Source organism: Pavona decussata, unplaced genomic scaffold, assembly GCF_977016875.1.
Source record: "Pavona decussata unplaced genomic scaffold, jaPavDecu1.1 SCAFFOLD_282, whole genome shotgun sequence".
Lineage (NCBI taxonomy): Eukaryota > Metazoa > Cnidaria > Anthozoa > Scleractinia > Agariciidae > Pavona > Pavona decussata.
In genome coordinates, this window is record NW_028145683.1 from 116,992 (window position 1) to 141,481 (window position 24,490).

General features: G+C 37.6%; 2 protein-coding genes across 2 annotated transcripts in view; both read right to left on the minus strand.

Moving 5' to 3' along the window:
• Positions 1-556: 556 nt before the first annotated feature.
• On the minus strand, positions 557-13,204 carry LOC146455198 (uncharacterized). The gene is made up of 4 exons (XM_085094560.1): positions 13,173-13,204; positions 12,634-12,728; positions 7,476-7,607; positions 557-2,719 (listed from the first exon to the last, which is right to left on the minus strand). Exons 2-4 carry the CDS (start codon positions 12,719-12,721, stop codon positions 1,647-1,649), a joined length of 1,293 nt encoding a protein of 430 aa, XP_084950686.1. The 5' UTR covers positions 12,722-12,728; positions 13,173-13,204; the 3' UTR covers positions 557-1,646.
• A 5,900-nt stretch (positions 13,205-19,104) lies between these two features.
• LOC146455199 (thrombospondin-type laminin G domain and EAR repeat-containing protein-like) overlaps positions 19,105-24,490 on the minus strand; it is a 32,284-nt gene continuing 26,898 nt past the window's right edge. The window contains exon 4 of the mRNA XM_085094554.1: positions 19,105-20,189. Within this exon, the coding sequence (XP_084950680.1) occupies positions 19,105-20,189 (1,085 nt within the window). The remainder of the gene's footprint in view (positions 20,190-24,490) is intronic.

Sequence of the window (24,490 nt, forward strand, 5' to 3'; positions counted from 1 at the left end):
TAACGTATTGGACGACCAAGGCTAAAACCCCCGATTAAGAACAAAGGCGACGATAGTGGGCGAGATTTGACCGCCATCTGAAGCGCATTGACCGATTCTCCTTCCTTTTTCGAAAAAAAAAAAAATCAAGTGAAAGTCTTAACTGACCCGCTTTTTAATTTTTTAATTAGGAAGAGTTTCGTACAATTCTTGCACATTTTTAGGCATTGTAATGGTATAAGTAAATCATATACATGCATGTTACAGTTTATAGGTCAATTGTTCTGTTGTACTGTGCTGCTATATTATTGAAGTTGCTGAAGTTACTGTGCTGCTGATTTTTGAAGTTGTGAAATTTGCCTGCAGATAGTTTAAATATCACGACTGGTGTTATTAAAAAAAAAAAAGAATTATATAAAGTTGAAATCCACTGTCCAAATTTAAGTCTATTCCATTCAATATTTATGGGGAGGCGATCGGGGATCATTTGCGTTTCAATTTGGGGATCATTTCCGGTCCGGGGATCATTTGCGGGCCTGTATAGCTTTACTTTTATATTACAAACTTACTCGCGTCACATAATAATGTTTTACAGCAAATGCAAATGACAGTGATTACTTTTATACATCGTGATCGATTACAACACAGTTTAATTGATTGACAGCAAGTGTTCAACACGCTCAAGGAAGTAATGCTGTCAGTGGTCTATAATGTTAATATATACAGCTCTTTCAAGTCAGAATTATACGATAGAGGCATTAACTAAACAAGTAACCTCTGCATGATGATACTGTGTATTTTCTTTATTACAGATTTTGTCCAATTTGGCCCTACTTGTTTATGCTGCTTCCTAACTGTACTTTTGCAGTCAATTTTTCAAGCTTCAATTTCAGCAAGCAGTTTGAAGATTAATTCTCCTTAGAGCCATTTTTATGCAGCAGAGTGGCCTTACTGAAATACTGATTATTAACCAATGAGAAAAATCAGCCGTACACGATATAATTACTTAAAAATGACTTGTTTGGCACGTAGCCGCGTAGAACCCCCTAAAAATGGCTTCAGCAAAGAATATAACATATCCTGAGATGCCGTGAACTGACATAAAGGAATCAGTGCAAAATTAGACTAACTGAGTTCTTGAAAGGGAATATTTGTTTACAAATAGGATGTTTATGTCTTCAATCCGATCTGTTGTCTATCTGTTTATTCAGTGTTGAAGTATCGTTAGGAATTTTGTTGCATTGTGTGACAGAATGTCACGATACCAGGGTCACGGGGTAGGGCCCGGACAATCAATATCGTACCAAATTTGTCCCAAAAGTAATCAAAATGGAAAACAGCTAAAATTATATAAAAACAAAAATTTACTGCAGGAAGAATTTTTTTTAAAGAAGAATCTGATTTTTGAAAACTCTGCCGGTCAAACATTGATTGCCTGACCTGACCTTATGTAACATGCGAAATCATATCGAGAAATTTTTAACAAAAAATCAAAACGTTTCGTTTCGTTTGCTCAAATATGATCAAAATGAGCGTGAAAAGAAGCGTCACTCTCAACATTGTTTATCTTAGATAGGGGTACAGTACTCTCGGTGTTCGTTACAATATTGTGATAGCATGGTGAATTCCAAGAGTCATTTTGTGGGGCTTGTACTGTGTTTTTTTGTCTATTTGTATACCAGTTTGTACAGAGCACTGTTGGTATTGCGGCGCCCTCTTTCATCCTGATAATTTGCAAATGCCAGGTAAGTGTAACCTTTGTGTTCAAATGCTTTAAGGTCAGTTGCATGTTGAGTTGAAATCTCTTGGTATTTGATAAACTGTGATCCGGACAAACGATATACAACCGACCTCCCTTGCCAGTTGGCAACAGCCAGGAACGTTTCACCGCAAAGCAAAAATGGTTCCCAGCCGTAGACTTGGTGAGTGGGAATAGACTGGAACAGAACAAACATGCTGCCATTCCACTTGTAAATGAACGAGTCGATGTTGTAAGAATTGCCCTTCCGCCAATTAGCAAAAGCGAGGAATGTCTCACCATTGTCGTTGAAGGACTTGACATCAAAGGCACCATATGTCTGAAGAGACTGCAGTTTGACAAAGCTGCCACCTGACCACTTGTACACAGAGGACTGGACAGAATAGCCTTGATTGTCGCTTCTGCTGTTTGCAAAAACAAGAAAAGTTTCAGTTTTTATTGCAAACGTAGTACTTGCTGAAGCTTCCTCGGTTCTTATCTCCTGGAACCTGTTAAACTGGTTTTCGCCCCACTTGTAGATGACTGAATCTACACTTGGCGTAGTGCCATTATAAGCATTCGTGACAACGAGAAACAGGTCCAACATTATTTTGAAGAAGTTAAAACTAGTTGCTCCAAGTGTCGGAATATTTTGCACGACGATGAACTGATATCCATTCCACTGATAGATGGTAGAGTTCAACCGAAATGTAGTTTCATTCCTGTGATTAGCAACAGCAAGGTAATGTTTGTCAGCAATTGTAAAATATTCCATGTAAATTCCTCCTTTGGTGGCTATGGTCTGATAGAGGGCAAACTTTCCAGTTGAATCGTCCAGTTTGTAGATGTAAGAGTCTGTTTTGTATCCGTTGTTATCATCATAATGGTTAGCGAAGCCGAGAAACAGACTCCCATCGATACTGAACTGTTCAATGCCGAAAGCACCTTTGGTTGGCAGGTCTTGAAATTTTTCAAATTGGGGCATTCCACTACCGGAACAATCTTAATAGAAAAACAAAGATTCCATCTCACATTAAAAAGAAACTTTTATATAACATCAATATAAACAGCATATCATTTATTTAAAATGACAAACGTAACAATGATTACCACCGACAATATGATGTTTGAGCAACAGCTAGCACTGGTGCTTTCCATACTCGTTACATTTTCTTGTTATAATTAACAATTATTACACGAGCGCGCGTTGGATATGAGATGATAGATAACTAACGAGGCGCGTAACGCCGAATTGGCTATAATGATCTCATATCCAACAAGCGCGTGTGGAATAATTGTTTTATTAAAAAAAATCAAGTGGTAGGCCTTGCTGATTTCATTTTCAAGAGCAACCAGGAAACAATTCATGGTGGCTACTTCTCGGACATGGTATAATGGCTCTATACCATGGCCGCTAAGCCAATCGAATGCCTGGAATTGTATTATACAATGATCCAGTTTTTAATAATTGGCTGTAGTTAATGGTAAAGGGCCGGGCTTGGATAAAACGATTATTTTTCATTTCCAAGGGCAAGACCCTTCAACCCTGTGTGCATATCATAGTCCTCTTCTGAATATTTCACAAAACGATGTACAATTTATATTATACTTGAAATATTGCAAATTAAAAGCATTTTGTCACTTTGTCCTTCAAACAATCAGTGGTTTAAACTGTTCTTATAAAAATAAAAAAATATTTTATATAAATCCCGTGCAAAATGAAAAAGGAAATATTGATAAGTGTTTTTCCTTGTATTACTGAAAAAAGTTATACCAGCCTATGGGATAAGGTGTAGAAGACTATAGCACTGGTCACTGATGTCAAAAAACCCATAAAAATAAAACAGTTATTGTTGGATTATCAAAACTAACTAAGGAAACAATTTACTTGGTGTATAACATTTGTATAATAATAGGCCTACTCTGGGACCTTTTAAAGTCGCCTTAAGCCGTTTAAAGTTGCCTAAAGTCGCCTTAAGTCGCCTAAAACACCCCCGGCAGAGGGGGGGAGGGGGGGGGGGGGAATCTCATATTAAATTGACGGGGGTGATTGCCATACCTTTCAGGGGTTAATATTTGTGGTTTGATACCCCTTAGGGTGTTAAAAGCTAAAATTACTTCCATCAGATACATTGTGGTAGCTTTTAGGGTAATGGGCCAAAAAACATGACAGGCAGCAAATGCCAATCAACTTATTTGGTACCTATTAAAAAAAATTGTTCAGATCATGCCCACAAAACAGAATTCTGATACCTTTGAGGGCTTCTTTTCAAACTTTTTGAGTTTATCCCTTTCACTTTTATAGGGGAGCCCCCCCCCCCCTCCCCAGCCCCTGCCGATCTTTTAAAAATTGCTTAGATTATAAAAAGCTGAAAGTTTCCCCCAGAGGATAAACTTCCCCATTTCAATAAAAACAAATATGAATTTGTTGTCCATAATAGTGTGTTCATTGGGTTACTGATCTCTGTTAGTGACTCAACTGATGGTCGTAATATTATATATAATTCCATCAACCATCCCCCATACAAATGTGAGAACTTAAAAGCTGGGGTTGGAGGACCCTTTCTAAAAGTAAAAGACCTGGCCTGAGTTGCTCGAAGCATGGTTAGCGTTAACCATTGGTTAAGAGGTATTAGAACCTATAGGTTGTCATGGTGTTTAACCCGGGTTAGCATAAACCATACTTCGAGCAACTGGGCCCTGATTGTTACACATTTTAACAGAAACCCTGAATTAATGGTACAGAAATATTCTTTTACCGGCATGGCTCCAATACTCTTGCACTCCAAGAAGCCTTCTTGGCAGTTTGCCATATTTATGCGATAAACTGCCCACCTACGAATAATCACCCACTTCGAATAAGCGCCAACCCCGAAAGCCCAAAAAGTGAATGATAGCCTGCCCTCAAACAAGAGCCCACCCTGCCCCCTCCCAAGAAAATACATTTCTGTACTAGCCCAGCATGAAGTAAGATCAGTGTCAGTTGTGTTCCAAAATTGGTTTTGGATACGATACTCAAAGAACTTTTATATTGTTTATGTTAGATTTTGCACTTTTTGTGTCTTATTCAAGCGAAATAAGCTTGTCAGCCCCCGTTATCCCTTATCTTGTTATTCTCTAAAAATTCCCTGGCTTGCTGAAAATGTTGGGAGACCCTCATGGTCCCAAAATTAAGTTCCCAGGGGGTTAATCGAATAAATACGGTATTAACACATGTGTTTTAAAGCAGGTATGAATTTAAGCAATGGATTCAAACTATGCTGAGGCTTAAGTCATGTGCAATTACTGAGGCATGGAAAGAAAAACATGAACAGAGTTGTAGAAACCTTTTCCTACATGAACTTTTTATTAGAACATTTTGGATGACACAAATAAATAAAATGAGCTTCTCTTTTCTGATAAGGAGATAATATTTTTTTCTAATTAGGTCCTAAATAAAAATCAAGAGTCAATGTCTATTATCAAGAATTGATAAACTTTATAAGCTTAAGTGCGCACTGTATGAAGGTTAAAATTGTCCACTATCAGTCACTTACCGATTGGAAAACTCATCAGGTGCCGTCGAACAGTGCATAAATGCAAGAAAGGATAATTTCTGGATATTGACGTGCCAAATCCATTCGCGATGAGTGTCTATTTCACAACAACCATCTGCCATTTGACTTAAGCATTTGTAAACAAACGAAGAAGCTGAAATGTGCCAGGCGCCAGACCAGCTGAAGCTCGTTCTGATTTCATACATACATTAAATTTAGATTCTTGCCGAAAATCTTCATTGGCAAAATGTTTCCTGTAATTGGCCATTTAGTAGAAATGCAATTTTACGCACATCTTTTCCACTGCGACTGGAAATAAGTTCCAAAACCTCTTACAATAAATCCAGGAATTCACAATCACAAGTTGCATGCGTTTGAAAGAAGTGTGGGCACTGGGAACAAATAGAGATGAAGAAATGCATGCTGGGACGATCGTCTTCAAAATGGCGCACCAATGCATGCTTTTAAGGTTTGTGTACATTTTTGTGAATTTGTTATGCGTATTCTTGTTCTGTTATATTGTCATCAGTTGAACGGTAAATATTTTCTTTTAACCAGGTAAAACATTACAGAAGGAGGCGTATCAACATTTTTATAGCTGGATTTCTGGCTTGAAGCTGGTATGAATTTGGCAACGACGGCCATCAAGCAAGTGGAATTTGGCATGGAGGAATTCATCAATTGACATAAGTGTTATATTAATAGTGAATGTAAGAAAATGCTGTAGTTGATCAAATTATTTGATATAAGCTTGCTAAGCTTAATGTGCATTAAATACATCATTGTGATTGATTGAGTGATTTTTGATACTCTTTACATATTAATTTTTTTACCGATCAATACTCTTGTTAGATGAATCAAAAAATTCCAGATGTGATCACTTGTGGGCATAATGTGCATCATGTCAAATTTTTCAGGGATGATGACCCATGGAGTTTCCTGATACATAATGTTTGCATCATTTTAATCCAGGCAATATTTTATTTCCTTTCTTGGACACATTTTGTTCAAGTCTATGCCTGTTAGTTAAGGTCATATTGAAGGCCTTTCTGGGCCTGAACTGAGGTGTCTGTACTAAGGACTTGAAATCTTTGTGATGATGAAGCCTGGGTAATTTCTCAGTAATCTTAACAGCTATATGCATTTTCATGCCTGGTTCCCTGATTGGTGGATTACAATAAATCATTCACAGGCAAGAACATCCTGTTTGCTTTTAAGGTTAAGGGTTCCATATCCATGTGGGACCTAAACAAGGAAAATTAATTGTATATGTCCACTGTGGTATATTAATAGGCCTAACTATACATGGACAACAGTCTAGCTTACTCACTGCACCTTGTGTAAAATTCTCCTTAAGTCGCCTTAAGTCGCCTTAAATCGCCTGAAGGCGCTTAAAATCGCTTAAATTTTACAGTGTGTTTTGCTTAAGTCGCCTTAAATCGCCTCAAATCGCCCTACGTCGCCCAAAGTTACGGCGACTTAAGGTCCCAGAGTAGGCCTAATAATGTTGTATAAATCACTACAGTGGAATACCAATTTTTTTCAACCTGCTAGGAAAACTGAATTTTGTTTAAAAAAAAAATTGGAGGTAATTTTTGACTGAAGCAAATCTAAGAGAATTAACAACTACTAGTTCAAAGAATCGAGAGTGTCGAAAAATTGAGGGTTCAAATAACTGAGATTGTACTGTAAAAATAAATAACTGTACATATTTTACAACTCATTACTCACTACTAAGTTTTGAATTTTTCTGTTAATTAAAAGAGATGGCTAATAAGAAGTTTGACCTTTTATCTGTTATAATTATAGCTATCAACAGAAGCCAGGGTATAGTTTCATTGAACATGGCCTGAATATCAGCCACATCCACGAGTTAACGATAGTGTTACTTTGATTCTTTTTTCTATCTCCCTTTTAAACTATGCTACGTTATCTCACTGAAACGGTGTTTGTGCAAACAACGTGAATCTTCATAGTTTTGGAGACAAAGACAATGATTAAACGTACAGTGATGAGTGAGACGAGTTTGGAGTTTCTAAGTTTACTGTTTTCAACCTAAGACACCTAAGGCTGTCAAGCAAAAATTTCCCCAAAATTTGAACATAGAGAAAACACTATTAAAAGGCTGTATGTTTATAAAAACTTGTCGCAGTTTAATCAAGGTTGCTATGATAACGCAACATTCATGATCCAAGTGATTCTGGCTGTATAATTTTACCTACCTTCAAAGCAACTTGTACGTTCAATCTCTGCGGCTATTCTGTCGACTAGGTTCTTAACCTTTCCTTGCTCTTTCTTAACCTCGTCGTCTTGTTTCCTAATCGCATCAATGACTTCTTTTTCTGCGGGGCAAGCTGCAAGGAATGTTGGTGGAAACACTCTGAATACATTATGTAATACCACGAGAAAAATATTATTTTAATCACTGACAAATCTGCAGGAGAAGTTTTGATAATTATAATTATCGCTGCGCTGTTGTTATTATTCTGGTTTATCAGAAATAAGAGACTAAGCAACACATTTTATGTTTATGTAATCTCTTTCTTCATATTAAACAGTCAATAAACTGTTGAAAAACTGCAACGTTCCACTCCCTGATAACTCTAGCCTGCATAGCTGGCGGCATTGTAGGTGCACGCGAAAAAAAAGTTTTGGCGGCGGAGCCGCTAGAAGCGAACGGTGAAGCTGCGAGAAGTACGGGTCACATTACCAAGCAAAAATTTTCACAAAAAAATCTTTGAACAGAGAGAAAACACTATGAAAAAGCTGTATGTTTATGAAAGCTTGTCGCAGTTTAATCAATTTAAACTTTAAACCGATTTGAGAAACCACTTTCAAAAAAGGGTCTCTGTAAAATGAAGACCGGATGGCGGCGGATGACGGATGGTAGATAGTGGATGATAAAATGCGGATGACAAGAAAATTAAAATAATAAATAAATAAACAATTTCGGGTCCGGAAGACCGGAAGGCGGCGGATGGCGGATGATAAAATGCGGATGACAAAATGCGGATGGAAAAATGCGGATCATAAGGAAATTAAAATAATAACTAAATTAATAAATTAATTAATCATAGATTTCCCACATTTTTTCAGGTATCCTCGGATCCGAAAAAAAGGAAGAACTTTATCATACTTTATCATCGGGCTCCGTTCTACTTTTCAACTGAACATCACCACTACAGTACTTCTTTTTTTTTTTGTCATCTTATTTAATAACTGACATTTAACAGAGAAAACTACACTACTACCACTACAGTACTTGATCGACACACCACCGTGCAGGCGCGGATCCAGGGGAGGTGAAATGGGTGATTTTGCACCCCCCCCCCCCCCCCCATCCCCCTTTTCGGAGCCCCCTTCTTTTTTTTTTTTTTATCCCTCAAATATTGAAATAATATTTGATTTCTCTGATTTCTCTGATTGAGGTGGAGAATGTGCGTAAGCGATGACTGGTTGTACCAATCAATTTATTCATTTTGAGCCTGTTTAAATGGGGTTGACAGACCTGCACGACTCCCGCTGTGTGCCCATTGTGTTGATAAAAGCCTTTATAGTTTTGCTTTACAAGCATGTCTTTAAGCGATTTCCCTTTTCTATAAAAGATCAAGGGAGGTTCCTTGTATATCTCTCTTAGTGGCGGCTGTTTTTGTATTAAATGCCATTTGTCCAATAGAATATTTTTCAAACATGGCAGTGATGGTTGAAATTGTGTCACGAAGGGTAGAATTTTCTTGTGCGCTTTCTGTTTTTGTGTAAGAGCGTTCTTCCTTTCTGCGAAGTCAACTTCGGAGAGGATTTCGTCCACCAGGTTACTAGGGTACGTTTTTAATAAGGTAACTCTTGAATAGTGCAGGGACCACTTGTACAAACTGCAGCAAAGTGTAGCCGGATCTTTGTGTAGATCAGGATCAGCAATGTTGAATAAAACGTAAAATTAAATGTAAGGCTGATCAGATTTCCTCAAACACTACTTTAGAAGAGTTTGTCCTTAGAAGTCTAACTGAGCTTCTCCTTTAACGAAGCCTTTTTTGACGCCTGCTGGGTGGCAACTGTTGTAGTTTGTGTACTGAAATGTTTCAGTAGGTTTGTAATGTGTGTGCACGTCGAGAATCGATTCGTTCTCGAATCTCTCTCCCTTGTAGACTGTTGTATCCAAGATTGTTGTTTCTAATTGTGAGACTTCAGCGGTAAACTTTATGGTAGGGTGGTACGAATTTGCTTGCTCAATGAATTTTCTATTTCTTCTTTGTTTGTATCCCACAAGCAAAATACATCGTCAATGAATCTTTTCCATATTAGTGGTTTGTTAACGCTCTGCCTTAATATCTCCTTTTCTATAGATGCCCAGTTCCGTGTATCTTTCCCGTAAAATTGGAAGGAGTTTTCCTTCAGTATAAGGCTGAGCATTTCTGTGAGGAAATTTGTAGCTATAGGAGGGTTATTGGCATGAAAATTCTCGCATGCGTTGCATACTATAGTGATTCCTTCCTGCTGTGGGATATTCGGGTAAAGACTAGTGACATCCATTGAGACTAGAAAAGCGTTTCTAGGTACCCTAGCGCTTTCAATAAACCCTACGAAATGTGTCGTATCTTTAAGATACGAGTCCTGTATTTGTGCTATTGGCTAAAGTAATTTGTCTACGAATGATGATAGGCGTTCTGTTGGGCCATCGCACCCAGATATGATAGGTCTTCCGACTAATGTCGGTTTGTGAATTTTTGTGAGGGTATAAAACACTGGGATTCGAGGCGGATTTGGTGTTAGGTTAAACCATTTAACCGTCATTTTGTCTATGCACCCTGCTTGGTGAAGGACATTGATGAGGTGTTTAACTCTCTGGGATGTGTCTCTAACCATTGGTTCGTCTAGTGGCTGATAGTTATTTCTATCATCCAATTGTTTCTGTCCCTCGTTGATTTTGTTTTCTCTGTTCATAACGACGGTTGTTGTGCCTTTATCTGCTTTTTTGAGAATAATTTCTTTGTTGGTAACGTTATTAAGCTCCTTGAGAGCTCGTCGCTGTACAGACCTCAAACACCTCAACCAGGCTTTGGTTCTATTAAATTATTACAAAAATTCACCCCCTATTTCAAAATCCTGGATCTGCGCCTGCCACCCTACTCTATATAGTGGCAATTTTGCACGGAACGTTTGTACGTGCACAGCACGTGTTCAAAGGCTTGCCAGCGTGAGTTAGCTCGAGTGAATGGGAACTGTTTCCATTAAGGAAGTACGCTACTTTGTTTTGAAATAAATGTAATAAAGTTCCCGTAAAAAACGCTTATACAAGTACCTTGTTTGTAAGGGGGAGTGGGATGGATTGAGCATGTGCATGATATCAACTTTCAATTATTACTTAATAGGGCTTATTTTTTTGCTTTTGCGTTTTAATACATGGTACAAAATTGTGATAGTATCATTTTAGTTATAGCTTTGACCAACGTCTTCCGGCTTCTGTCGAGATAAATATTATTTTCATTGTTTTATAGCCACAGAAGGCTTAGCTTACCCATAGACCCGCACGTAGACAGAGTATCGTAAGCAAAATATTTCACTCGATATGCCGGTTAGCCTCCTAACACGATCTTAAGGCTCGTCACGCCATATTTCCGTTCGTGGGGAAGAAATATTGTGCGTGACGAGCCCTAAGGACGTCTGAGTAAGAGACTATTAGCCAGTCCGTTTATTTCTCTTAAGTTGAGAAAAGCGGTAAGAAAATTTTGTTCCGGCTATTTCAATTCCTAGTGCAATTTCATAACATATAACAAAAGTCAAGCCATAGCGTAAGTCTTTCGGTCAATGACAGTTTATTCTTCTCTTTCGCATTAATCATTAGTTAATTTTCACGTAATTTTCTTTAAAACAATCGGGCGTGAGAAGTTGTTTATTATTTATTATTTTATTTTATTTTTTTGTCATCCGCATATTATCATCCGCCATCCGCCGCCATCCGGTCTTCATTTTACAGAGACCCTTCAAAAAATGACAGAAGTGTCAAGACAGATTTTTCTACGAGCATGCAAAGCAAAGATCTGAAAAGTCGTGCGCACGTGCCATTTTCATAGGCCAATCGGATTGAAGAACGCAGCTGTTTTTTTGCAGATGTTTTCTCCAAAAACAAAACATTTAGGTATGATATTAGCGACGCCCGTTTGCTCTCGCTGTCGTTTCTCAGTCAAATATTTTCAGCTGACAAAACATAACTGCTACGCTCTGTTACAGCGTATTTTAAAGTTTTCTCATTGTTTTAAATGATTAAAAAAAAATTCCCCGGTTATCCTTCAGCTAAATAGAAAAGATTTGTTTTCGTGGTATCACGCGAAGAGGACTTTAAACAAAATCGAGCGAAGGTGGTCTTCCCAGAGTTTGCATTTGATAGATAAAAGGTGAATGGTTAAGCGGAAGGAGATGAAATGAGCACATCTGGCAAGCAGATGTTTGTGAGGAAAAGGGTAACACGGCTTGTTTTGTTTTGCGTGAAATGAGTGAAGTAAATTATCTATGAGAATCAGGTACACAACCGTCATTTTCAAATAAATTTCAAACCTAACGATCAGTCGTGGTATTTGCAATATACGGACGAAACGTTTATTTTAATTTATCCTTTTTTTATCCGGCGTTTATTTGAACGTTAAATGGCGTGAAATTAAATCGAGGAGATTTGGTTACTAAATATTGTAGTTATTTTCCATAAAAATAAAACTAACGAAATGTGGTTTTTGTCTCTTTAACTCCAGAAAGATTTGGTGTTAGTTAATTGTTCGGCTGAAAATATATATGGTTGTTACAGCAACAGTGAGTGACAGTCATACTCAGGAAAAGGAAGCCCGAGTACTCCTACTCGAACCTATGCACTGAGCTATAGAAGATTCGTGGGAGCTAGGCCATTAAACTGGGTACTAGGTTTTTCTACTCTTTCAGCTCACAACAAAACTTCTTTCCACTCTCCGTCTCAAAGGTCACCTTAGGGTAAAAAAGCTTTACGGCCTGCACCCACTCTCGGAGAACTCTGATCACTAGCTTAGGCTATGAAAGTAAACATGGTAAGCCATGAAAATATTTTCGAGAAAATTAAAATTATGCCAGATTCGAGTGTCTGGATAAATATGCGCAGAATATTTCTTTTCAGCTACTTGGATGAAAACATTTCGCACCTTCCTTCGTTATCTCGCTTGTTATTATTTCGAGAGTAACGATTTTAAAATGTTTGATAAATATGTGCCAAAAAAATCTATTCTCGGAAGCTACATGTATTCTTTTATTTGCCTATATTTTTAAGCATTTTTATGAAAACAGTTTGCGCTTTTCCAAGGTACTTCACTTTGACAGTATTTCGATTTTCTTGGCTTCTTGTTGATTATTATGAATATTTACCTTCCGACTTCATGGACTGTTTTGCCATCACCGCCACATGAAACACTGTGATGACGAAGACAAGGAACATGGCTTTTGCAAAAGCCATCTTGATTCTAATGAATAAATGAAAATCTTAAGGGATTAGTTAGACATTTGTTACCGTAGACTATGAGGAGTGCGTTGTTTTCTTACGTACAGTCAAGCAGATGAATATCGCGCCAAGGGAAGCAATTTTCGCGCTCACTCTCGAGGTTCGCTAGCTTTACTGCTTTACTGCTCGTAGTTTCAGTTAGTTATTGTTTCGTATTGTGTAAATTCCCAGTGGTGAAAGATCGATATAAACGACTCCAATGTGAACTATTTTCTCTTTTTTTGCTAGAAATACGTATATGCAAGTCGCTTTAATTGCACTTATCGATGCGTTATCTTAGTGGCAAAACACTGTCGACAGGTTATCATCGAAAGAAAAAAAAAAAAGAGAAAAAAAGGTAAAGGCAGTTGAAAGAAAACAGCACGCAAATAACACAAAGTTCAATTTTCTACCCTGTAGCACATACCTCAAATTTGCAAACGCTGTACTCTGATCAGATGTCCTAGGATAACAGGATCTTGAAGGTTTGAATTATTAACGTACACTATTTAATTATTCTTCATAAAATGATCAGAACATTTTACGTCAGGCATATTACAAATTTAAATCTTTATCGGAAACTCTTGGTAGCATCTGTATTCCAATATAAAGTAGAATCAAAATCGATCAAATCTGCATGGTTGGAATTAAAACTTTAAAAGGAGAAATTTGAACTCCGATGTTCATTTACTGGGAAAGAGAAAAAAAAAGCCTAGTTATGTAGATCGATTTTTTGGAATAAACACTAATTAACAGAACCCTAATTGGGACGGACAAAATTGGCCGCGACCGCGTGGTGGCCTTTTATCAGGGCTTCTATTTGACTCTTAGCTATCTGATTCCGAATAAATTAATAAATAGTTCTTGTGCACTAGAACAGCCACTTGAAACAAAATATGCCATAACTTTTCTACCGGCATTGATAAAAATAACTGCTTAAGCTCTAGTTATTCGTAGGAGAGCAAGACGGGATTTTTTTTTTTTTAATAAGAAAGCGTTGTCTCGAATGAGCATCTCACGGCCAGTTCACCAGTTTTATTTTCGGCAATATGCCATATGCCATATTTATCTCGCCGATCCGCGGCTGGGCAAATATCGATTATTTATTCGACTCCACATCGGTGAATAATTGTGAAAAGAGAGCAATATTTCATGTGATCTTTTCATGACAGCATACTCTAGAAATGGCCCTTTTATGACAGCTAGCGATTTAAGTCAAATGTGGGGGTATTTAGCAAAGTTGGAGCTACACTGTGTGCACTGACTTTTTTTTGGAGGAGGAGGGGGGGGGGGGGGGTCAATACAACAGTTTCTTAAAAATATACAGCCCGTTACTGCATATCAAAACATCTAATAAGAAATTTAATATCCGACTTTCGCTTTTCTGATATGGAACAGAGAAAACTTTAAGGAAAACTTTAACCAAGGCGTGCGTACGTGTTAGAAAATATTTTTATTTTACTGTGCGAATAACCAACTGTATGAATATTGCGTCATAGTTGTACTTGTGTTTTTGTTTATTATTTGAACTGTACTCAGTTTAGTTGGGCAATAAAATCCTTAGATTCTTGGTCTCTGGGAAATATTGAGGCATATTTATTAGCACAAGGCTTCTACGCTCTGTAAAAATAAGTCAGGAAAAGCAGGTGTTTTTGGTAGTCAGAAAAAGAGGGGTGTCATAAAACTAATCCTTGTAAGACGTCAACACAACCAGGAAAAGAGGCGGTCTGAAGCGACTTGAAAGTTTCACATGCCACTTTTTTAAAATGTTTTTCCCATCTTTATTAGTAATTGACAATAAACAAAGAAAAAAGAGGAGAATATTGTGGAAACTTGCGACACACACACACAAGACAATAATATATTTACAACTTTCTCCTTTACAAAGCCTGGAACAAACTTTGTAGCACAAAGGGTTTGGCTACACTACTTTTCGAGTTAGAAAACATTATGTCAGAGGCATGAACTTCCACTTCTTGTGAAAATCATTTAACTTCTTATTCTTCTTTGCAATATATAGTTCAACTTGATATTTCTTAGCAAATAAGACCTTAAAAGAGGAAATGGTCGGGTTTGTATTATTTCGCCTGCAGTGCCAATACATTAGTGCTTTTCCCACTAAAATACAGTAGTTCAACAATACATGAATATTTCCATGCACTAACGCCCACAATTACATCTTTCAAAGATAAAGTAATATCTTCTTTCATAACGTCGTAGACATCGGAATCCACTTTTTCTAGTTTCTTTAAGCCAGCGAAACACTTGACGATTTTATACACCGATCGCCGCAATCGACGAAAACCGCCAGGACTGTGCCCGGTGCAGCGATTGTGATTTTCGCCGATCACCGCGATCGGCTTATAAAATCGCCGATATCTCCATGACATGTCAGATATCGGCGATTAAATACGCCGGCATTCGCCAAGTGTGCCCGTTCACGCGATTTCCAACGGTCATTACTGTGAATCGCCAATAAAGTCAATCTATCAGGTTGGGCGATTTTATTACATGAATTTTTAAAACTGCCACATCGCCGCGATCGGCGAAAAAAACGCCAGGTGTGTCCGCATCAGTAGGTGGCGAAAATTGCTTGCGATTTTCGCTGGCGATCAAATTTGCCGCAATCAAACACTTATATCATGAGCCTGTTGCTCGGGGGACTGGGAGACCACCCCCTGTGTATTTGACACTAAATAAATAAATAAATAAAAATAAAATAAATAATCGGCGTTTTAAATCGCCGGCTTTTAGCAGAATATTTGTGCAAGTTGTATAATTGAGTACCTTATATTGAAAATCTCGCGGATACTTTTCCATACAGACATAAATTGGCAGAAGACAAATCTTTGATAAGTCTTCTCGAGTAAAGCTAAATTTACCAATTAATCTCTTTGCACCATTTGGTAGGGTAGTTTTTAATTTAATTCACATGCCACATGACATGTGCTAATAATGTCATCATTTGGGAAAAGTAAGGGCTATTATTAATGAAAGAAATTGTTTATTTTTGTATTTAGCTTTCCAAAAGTTTGGATAATGATTCTTTACTTTTGGGAAAGAAGTTGAAAAAATGGCTCTGTGGTTCTCCAGAACTATTTATTTCAACCACCTTCCTTTTTCCCCCTCACTGAAAATCATTGGAAATTCTAAGAAACGGGGGAGGGATGAAAGGTGTGGAGGGGGACCATCCACACAGCACCTCGATCAATTGATATTTGCTGCCTTTCGATTAAAAAAAAAATGGCTTGTGGTCCACAGCCTACTATCTTTGAAACTGGAAACACTCTTGTAATAATCGGACTGCAGCAGCTGTCTTCTTTACAATTCTTCATGCACAAGTCTTATTGGAAACCCAGTTTCATGTAACTTTCTCAAGACAGAGTATTATTATTTTATCCTCAAACATCCTTTTCGTTTCTTGTTTCCTTATCAGGACCGGAATATATTGGTGTAGTTATAACTTGATAGATTCTTCCATTGATTCACGTCTTTACAAAAACAGTTGCAAGCCGTTTCATAGCTTGTACAAGTAAATCGACTTTCCCGGTTAAAATTTCGTTGGTAGCTAGAGCTAAACAATGTATCATTTCAAAGACTTCATTAAAACGTCTAAGCTTACCACGTGCATTATTACGAATCAAAGTTCGAGATACCTTTTTGTCACATGTCCCGTGAGGAAAAGCTATTTATGAGCTCATCTAAAACACAAAAACATGACTACAAATTGAAACCGATTGTAATTTTACTCTCTCCTGTCCTTGCTCTTTGGAAATCAATAATAATCGTTTGGTTTTAAAACTAATTTAGATAATCTCGCATTGCCCTACCCTCTGCCGCATCTTTACTCACGCTACCCTAGTTGGAAGCAACTAGTTCCCAGTCCTTCCAGGATCCTGAGGTTCCAAGATGGCGTCGTTCTGTTTATTTTCTCGCTTCAGCACGCGTTTCATCATTTTGTGTTAGTTCCATGTCCACCCAAGGTTATTTGCAAGTTAGAGGGACTTTATTCCATTTGTCTAGTAAATACTACTGAGGAATAGCGCTGGGAGAGCTTCAACAGTGGTGTACACATTGAATGAAGTGGTTGGTGTTGAGGAGTGAAAATCGAATATCTTCATGAAGTGTAAGTCCAATAGCAGCTTGCTGTTTCAATAACCCAAAATGATTATTGTTAATTTCGAAAGAGGAAAGATAAGAGTGTAACATTACAGTCGGTTTGTTTTTGTTGTCATGTTTGTGTGTTCTAGATGAGCTCAAAAATGGCCTATTCCTTACTGTTTCACACAACCTGTGGTTGTTTCACCCATTTGAAGAGTTATACAAGTACTTCTCTGTTAGTTTATACCACAAAATAAAACGCGGACTTTTATTGTGGTATTTCAAGGTTTTAGCAATTAAGCGTGTAAAATTTGGCCAAATTCATCAAAATTTGGATTAGGTTACGTGATAATGATCCGTAATCAACTACAATAATCGTTTATTTCGAAAATCACCCGAAAAGTGTGATCATTCAATTGAACGCTACCGACCTAGACAATAATTAGTTATCGGCTTTGAAGAGCAGACGGAAAACGCCACGTTAATATTCACTAAGAAAGTAATTCGATCTACTGTGTTTTGGCTTTAAAGAAAATATCGACTTATACGCAGCCATTCCATGCGGGATGGTCTTTAAAATAGTCATATGAAGGCCTTGGTGGTACTTATCCGGGGAGCAATAAACGCATTACTAATTAGTGTCTTTTAGCTCTGAAATAGCTTGGAACATTAATCAATATGAGACTTAAAAGCTTAGTTGACGTCTCTAATGTTTTTGAGCCTGTTAGTGTATCAGGTTAACACTAGTTAAGTGTATGCACATTACTTCATGGTATGGAAAATTAATGGGGGCACACACGGTATTTTTGCACAAGTTGGCGGTGTGTCTACAGACAGCACAAAAAATGTCTTATAGATAACATTGGTAGACGCAAAACGGTAAAGTAACTGTATGCAAAAAAACTTACAAATTTTTTATTGATTTTTAATCATTTTTAAATATAGCTTAATTTAGTGTTTGCAGTCTGCGCTATTATATTCCCACACGAAGTATAGTTTGCGGGAACACACGCTATTATTAAGAAAAGGGCCTTTCACAGAAATTAAGTACAGTACACAAAGTTCTTTACTCTTATATTACAAGTTTACCTGCGTCACATAATAATGTTTTACAGCAAATCTAAACTACAGTGATCACCTACGTACATCGTGATCAATCACAACACAGTTGAATCTATAACACGTGTTCAACATGTTCAAGGAAGTGATGCTGTCAATGGTCTATAATGTTAATACAGCCATTTCAAGCCAGAATTATACGATAGAGGCATTAACTATAAAAGTAACCTCTGCATGATGATAGTATGTATTTTCTTTATTACAGATTTTAACTAATTTTGCCCTTCCAGTTGATGCTGCTTCCTAACTATATTTTTTGCTATTCACTTTGAAAAGATTCAATTTCAGCAAGTATTCTAAAGGTTAATTCCCCTTAAAGCCATTTTTATGTAACAGAGTGGTCCAAAAGATTATTAACCAATGTGAAATATCAACAATGCACGAGATAATTACTTAAAAATGGCTTGTTTGGCAATTAGCCACGTGGAATCCCCTAAAAAAATGGCTTCACCAAAGAATATAACATATTCTGAGATGCCGTGAACTAACATAAAGGAATCAGTGCAAATAGACAAGCTGAGTTCTTGAGGAGCCTTTAATTATTATCAGTCCATTTCTACCGTTAACCCTGACCAGCGCCCTTATCATAACTTCACAAGTATAAAAGATATGACATTGACACTTGGAGAATATATGGTATCTCCAAAAAAACGTTTCCTTTGAGGTTTGCAACGGGAAATGAGCTGTCATCTGACGCAGGAACTATAGGTCGTCTTCAAAATTAATGCTTTTCTTGGATACCTTGATTTTCAGCAAACCTAAGATTTCCGCCTAAATTGACCCAAAAGTTATCAAAATGGAAAACAGCTACAAGTATATAAAAACAAAAACTTTACTGTAGGAAGAAAAAAAACAACAAAATAATCTGATTTTTGAAAATTCTGCCGGTCAAACATTGATTGCTTGACCTTACCTCATGTAACATTCGAAATCATTTAAAAAAAATTTCACAAAAAAGCAAAACGTTTCGTCTTGTTTGCTCAAATATGAAAAATAAAAAACTTATAAAAGTCGGTGTGGAAAGAAGCACCCCTCTCAACTATGTTTACCTTAGATAGGGTTACAGTATTCTCAGTGTTCGTTACAATTGTGATAGCATGGTGAATTCCAAGAGTCAATTTTGCTGGGCTCGTTGCATTTTAGTCTACTTTTTCCAGTTTGTACAGAGCACTGTTGATGTTGTAGCGGAATCCTCCATCCCGAAAATTTGCAATTGCCAGGTAAGTGTGACCTTCGTGTTCAAATGCCTTGAGGGAAGCTGAACGTTGAGTTGAAATCTCTTGGTATTTGATAAACTGTGATCCGGATAAACGATACATGCTCACTGACTTCCCTTGGAAGTTTGCAACAGCCAGGAACGTTTCATCGCAAATCGAAAATGGTTCCCAGGCGCGGGCTCCGTGAGTGGGAATGGACTGGAACAGAACAAACCTGCTGCCATTCCACTTGTAAATGAACGAGTCGATGTTGTAAGAATTTCCATTCCACCAATTAGCAAAAGCGAGGAATGCCTCACCATTGTCGCTGAAGGACTTCACATCAAAGGCACCATATGTCTGAAGAGACTGTAGTTTGACAAAGCTTTCACCTGACCACTTGTACACAGAGGACTGGACAGAATAGTTCTGCTGGTCGCTTCTGCGGTTTGCAAAAACAAGAAAAGTGTCGCTTTTTATTACAAACGTAGTACTTGCTGTAGCTTCCTCGGTTCTTATCTCCTGAAACCTGTTAAACTGGTTTTCGCCCCACTTATAGATGACTGAGTCTACACTTTGCGTAATGTCGCCATTATTATTCGAGACGACAAGAAACAGGTCCGACAATATTTTAAAGAAATTAAAACTACTTGCTCCTAGTGTCGGAATGTTTTGCACGACGATAAACTGGGATCCATTCCACTGATAGATGGCAGAGTTCAACCGAGATTTTAAAGTTTCCTGATCCCTTTGATTAGCGACAGCAAGGTAATGTTTGTCAGCGATTGTAAAATATTCCATGTTGCGTCCTCCTTTGGTGTCTATAGTCTGATAGAGGACAAACCTTCCAGTTGAATCGTCCAGTTTGTAGATGAAAGAGTCTGTGTTGTATCCGTTGATATCATCATAATAGTTAGCGAAGACGAGAAACAGACTCCTATCAATACTGAACTGTTCAACGCCGTGAGCACCTTTGGTTGGCAGGTCTTGATATTTTTGGAAGTGAGGCAAACTACGTCCGGAACAATCTTGATAGAAAAAAAAAAACATGTCATTTAACATTAAAAGGGAACTTTTATATAACATCGATATAAACAGCGTATCATAAACTTAAAATGACAAACTTAAGAATGCGATCATCAGCGACCGACAATATGATATTTGAGCAACAGCACTGGCGCTAAGTTCCATATTCGTTGCATTTCCTTGTTATAGCTTGGTATAGTTAATAGTATAAAGAGCCGGGCGTGGATAGTGGGTAGGTGTCATGGATCGTGGGTGTCGTTAAAAATTATGGGTCGTGGGCCGCAATTAACTCGTGAATGCGCGCATGCGCAATGAACGAGTTATAGCGTTGGTGGACTTTTTCACTTGGTTGGTTGGTTGGTTGGTTTTGTCTTTAACTTTCGGACATGGGCGGTGAAATTTTCTGTGCACGGCGCATCAGGATATTCTTATTCAGTCTGTAGAGAATGATTTGACAATCATTTTAGTGTAAGGATGGAGATTTTTCGTTGAATCTGAGCAAAGTAATAGGTTTTTTCGTTTTTTTCCACAAAGTGCGGTGTCTTTTAAGATTTTAACAATAACTGAATTTCAAAATAATTTAATTTAAAATTCAATTGGTGAAGTGTCGGCAAGATCTTTGAATAAACAAGACGCTTTTTTGTAGAGCATTTACGTGGCATGCGTTGATGTATGTTTAGCACTAGTGGCCTCATTCATTGCAGGCCTCATCAATTTTTAACCTTTCCTCCCTTCGCGATTGAACTAACTGAATAGTTTTAATAAGAAATATTGCGGGATATTGCGTTGCGCTACTTGAAAGTTTGGCGCCAAAAAAATTTCCCACCAGAAAATGTCTTTAGCTGAAAGAAGCACTCTTAAATGAAAAGTTCACTGCTAATCATAACTTTTTGCATACATGAAAACTCGACATCTTTCATCATATTTTTGCTTCTGATACAAAATTATTACATCAAGTAGATTAGTTTTCTAAAAAACATCAGTTTGGCTGTCAGTTTTCACGCGAAAGCGGAAAGTGCCATCTCAATTATCAGTGACGTCGTAAACAAAATTATGTAAATTTATGGTGAAATGAACAATTTTTTATCTCTTCAGCTTTCATAGAGGTTTCAAAGGGAAAAATGTTTCATGTTCGAAATTTACATCTGGTAATTTATGGGTAAGCAAAATGACGCGGTCGATGAATTTTCATCAACTGTTTAATACATACCGTGTAGAATTTATCGAAATGCATGTGTACACAGTACAGGATCAAAACCTTTTTGGTACGTTCATTGAATAATGAAGCAAATTACAGACAACTAGCTTTTATTGAAATAATTCTTATTTAGCAAGAGTTGGTCATATTTCAAATTATTTTTACTTGAAGATTGCGTGGACTGATCTGCAAAGTAAAAATTTCACGCATTTATGCCGGGCATGAAATGTAATGCGACACTTTGTTCAACAGATTTCCCTTTGTGAGATCAGCTCGAGCAAAGTTATGTTTTTTTCGTTTTCCCACAAATCAATTAGTGAGTGTCAGCATGAACTTCGAAATAAAAAAAAAAGTGGAAATTTTTTTAATTGGCGCATGAGAATACCCTTATTCAATGAGTAGGAAATAAGTTTACAATCATTTTTATAGTACAAGAATGGTTATTTCTCGTGACATAATCGGGCAAAGATATAATTTCTTTTAGCTTTCACGGAAGTGTCCGTAGCCGTCTTAGTTTCAATTACTGATGTGTCATCTGCATTCACGAGTTGGCTCAAAGGAGCCTTTAATTTTATAAGAACGTTGAGGCTAGAATGTTATTTATGTTTCTACGGCGTTTTAAAGAAATTTGTGGAGGTTGCGAGAAGATTGAGCCAGTTTTAGGGTCATTATGGGGCAATTTGAAGTTCTTTAAAATGAGGTCTTTTTTCCTCTGCTGTGATCCGCGAAGCGCTTTCTGCATGCCCCCCAAACCATTTCCTCGCTCCATAACTTTAAAAATATGAAAACTATGAAATGAAACTTTAAGGTTAGTAAGTTCGTTTAAAGATATTTCCTTTGACGTTCAAGTTATGAGTTTATTCACTTCGGAATACGTAATGATGGCCTAACGATTGCCATCCTGGACTTCCTAAAACTTCAGAAAACCACCAGGTTTGACCTAAAAGTAATCAAATGGAACCGAACAACACTAACATGACTAAAGAGAGAGAATTTTCCTCACTAAAAACAGGAATCAGTTCCATTTTCAACAAAACCTGCCTGACAAGAATTGGTTGCTATGGTAACGTTACGCTCAGTAAACTCTAACCTGCCAAACTACCCTACTGTTAGACAAATTCCCTCAAAACAACACAAAATTTGCCGGGCAGTTGCCTAAATATTGAAAAGGTTGTAACCGTTCAAAGTCGACGTTTGCAGAACCCCTTAGGTGCCACTGTATATTTGTGGTTAACTACAACCCAACACGTGGAGACGTGGTAGTAGTGTTACGCACCGGAAGTAAATAGAACGTCTTGTCCAGATACCGATGGGTAGGTCAGTTGCTTCATTCTGGGTATCCTGTTATGGACTAGCATCTAATCCAGAGGGGAGTAGTAACACTCCTAGTTGCTTCTAGTTCTTAGATGCTACAGAAACTAGTTTACGCTTCTGTTGGACGGAACTTTTCTTATCATCTTTTTGTTTCCTTTTGACATTGCCTTGTTCTGGAAGGCAGCGTAATTATCACTGTCTTATATGGGGTCCGGAGGGTAGGGAGGGTAGGAGGGGTTAAGTAGCCTTGACGATTGATGGAGAAATAATGGTAATGCTAATGATAATGATAGCAATAGTAGTGTTGCCTAAGGTTTGACGTTCCGAATGCAACTACAAAATCGGACCGCAAAAAAGAGGCAAACTGTCATCGACGACTATTTTCAATCGAAAACTTAATTTGATCGACAACTATTAAAGTTCGGAAATACGTTTTCCACGCACGAATGTATAGTTGTTGATGACCTGTACATTTTGAAGTAGCCCAGAAACTTGCTTCTAATGCGCATGTGTACATCGTGCAGAAAATGGCATCCGTGAGTGACACTGAACGAAAATAGACCTTTGTAATCGATGACTTACCCACAGACGGGAGACAGTGAGTTGTCAATACCAAAACTACCGTGTTTGTTATCGACAACTTAAATAATTTCCCTTTTGAAAAGGAAAACTACTTTGTCGTCGACGACTTTATTGATCACCCGTTTGTAGTCGATAACTTTATTCACACACTACATGTTTTGTCATCGATAAATTTTTGTTATCAACAACTAAAAAGTTATGCGACGGGTATCTAGTCGTCATTAAAGGTTCAACTCCCAATTAACTATAGAAGACAGTTTTCACTTGCTTCTTACTCTTCATTTCCTTCTGAGCTGTTGACACTCGATTCAGAGCCACTTCTGTCCTTGCCAATGGATACACTGCCTATGGCTGCTGACAACTGAATGTAAGCTGATGCCAATTTAACTTTATTTCGTTAATTTCTTTTCGTTCTCAAGAAAATTAAGGCATGGGTCTCTAGTGACGTACTCAAAAAAGCAACGGGGTGGTCAATCTTCTGAACATTTAGCCGTAACGTCGTAAGACTTTGGCAAAATAATATGCTTACAAATTTCAACATATTGACCTACACAACTTATGCAAATTAGGTCACGTGACCTGTTGCGGCCGAGACATTTATGAAAACATTTCAGCAAAAATGGCACCACTTTTTATTGCCTCCTGAAGGCTGCCGGTAGTTTTAAAACTTTGCCACTGTTAGGCACTTCATTTCTGTGCTCGGGCTTTTTGAATATTTCTTTAATTTTGAAAATAAACGGTATTTTTTACTAGTGCCCAGTCCCTCCAAAGTAAAATTAGCCGTTTATTTTCAAAATTGAGGGAATATTTCAAAAGGCCCGGGCACAGAAATGAAGTGCCGCAGTAAAGTTTTTAAACTACAGGCAGCCCCCAGGAGGCAATAAAAAGTGGTGCCATTTTTGCTCAAAAGTTTTCTTGAATTTTGCATCCGTAAAAGGTCACGTGACCTAATTTACATAAGTTGTGTATGTCAATATGTTGACATTTGTAAGCATATTATGCTGCCAAAGTCTTATGACGTTACGGCTAAATCTTCAGAAGATTGACCACCCCCTTGCTTTTTTGAGTAAATAACTAGAGACCCATGCCTTAATTTTCTTGAGTTTGTCGGACTTTGACAGTCGATATACAGATTGGTTCAGAAACTCTTTGCTTTATCCGCAAATCCTCACAGAGGAGTTTCTCCTACTCCACATCTTCATAGGAAAA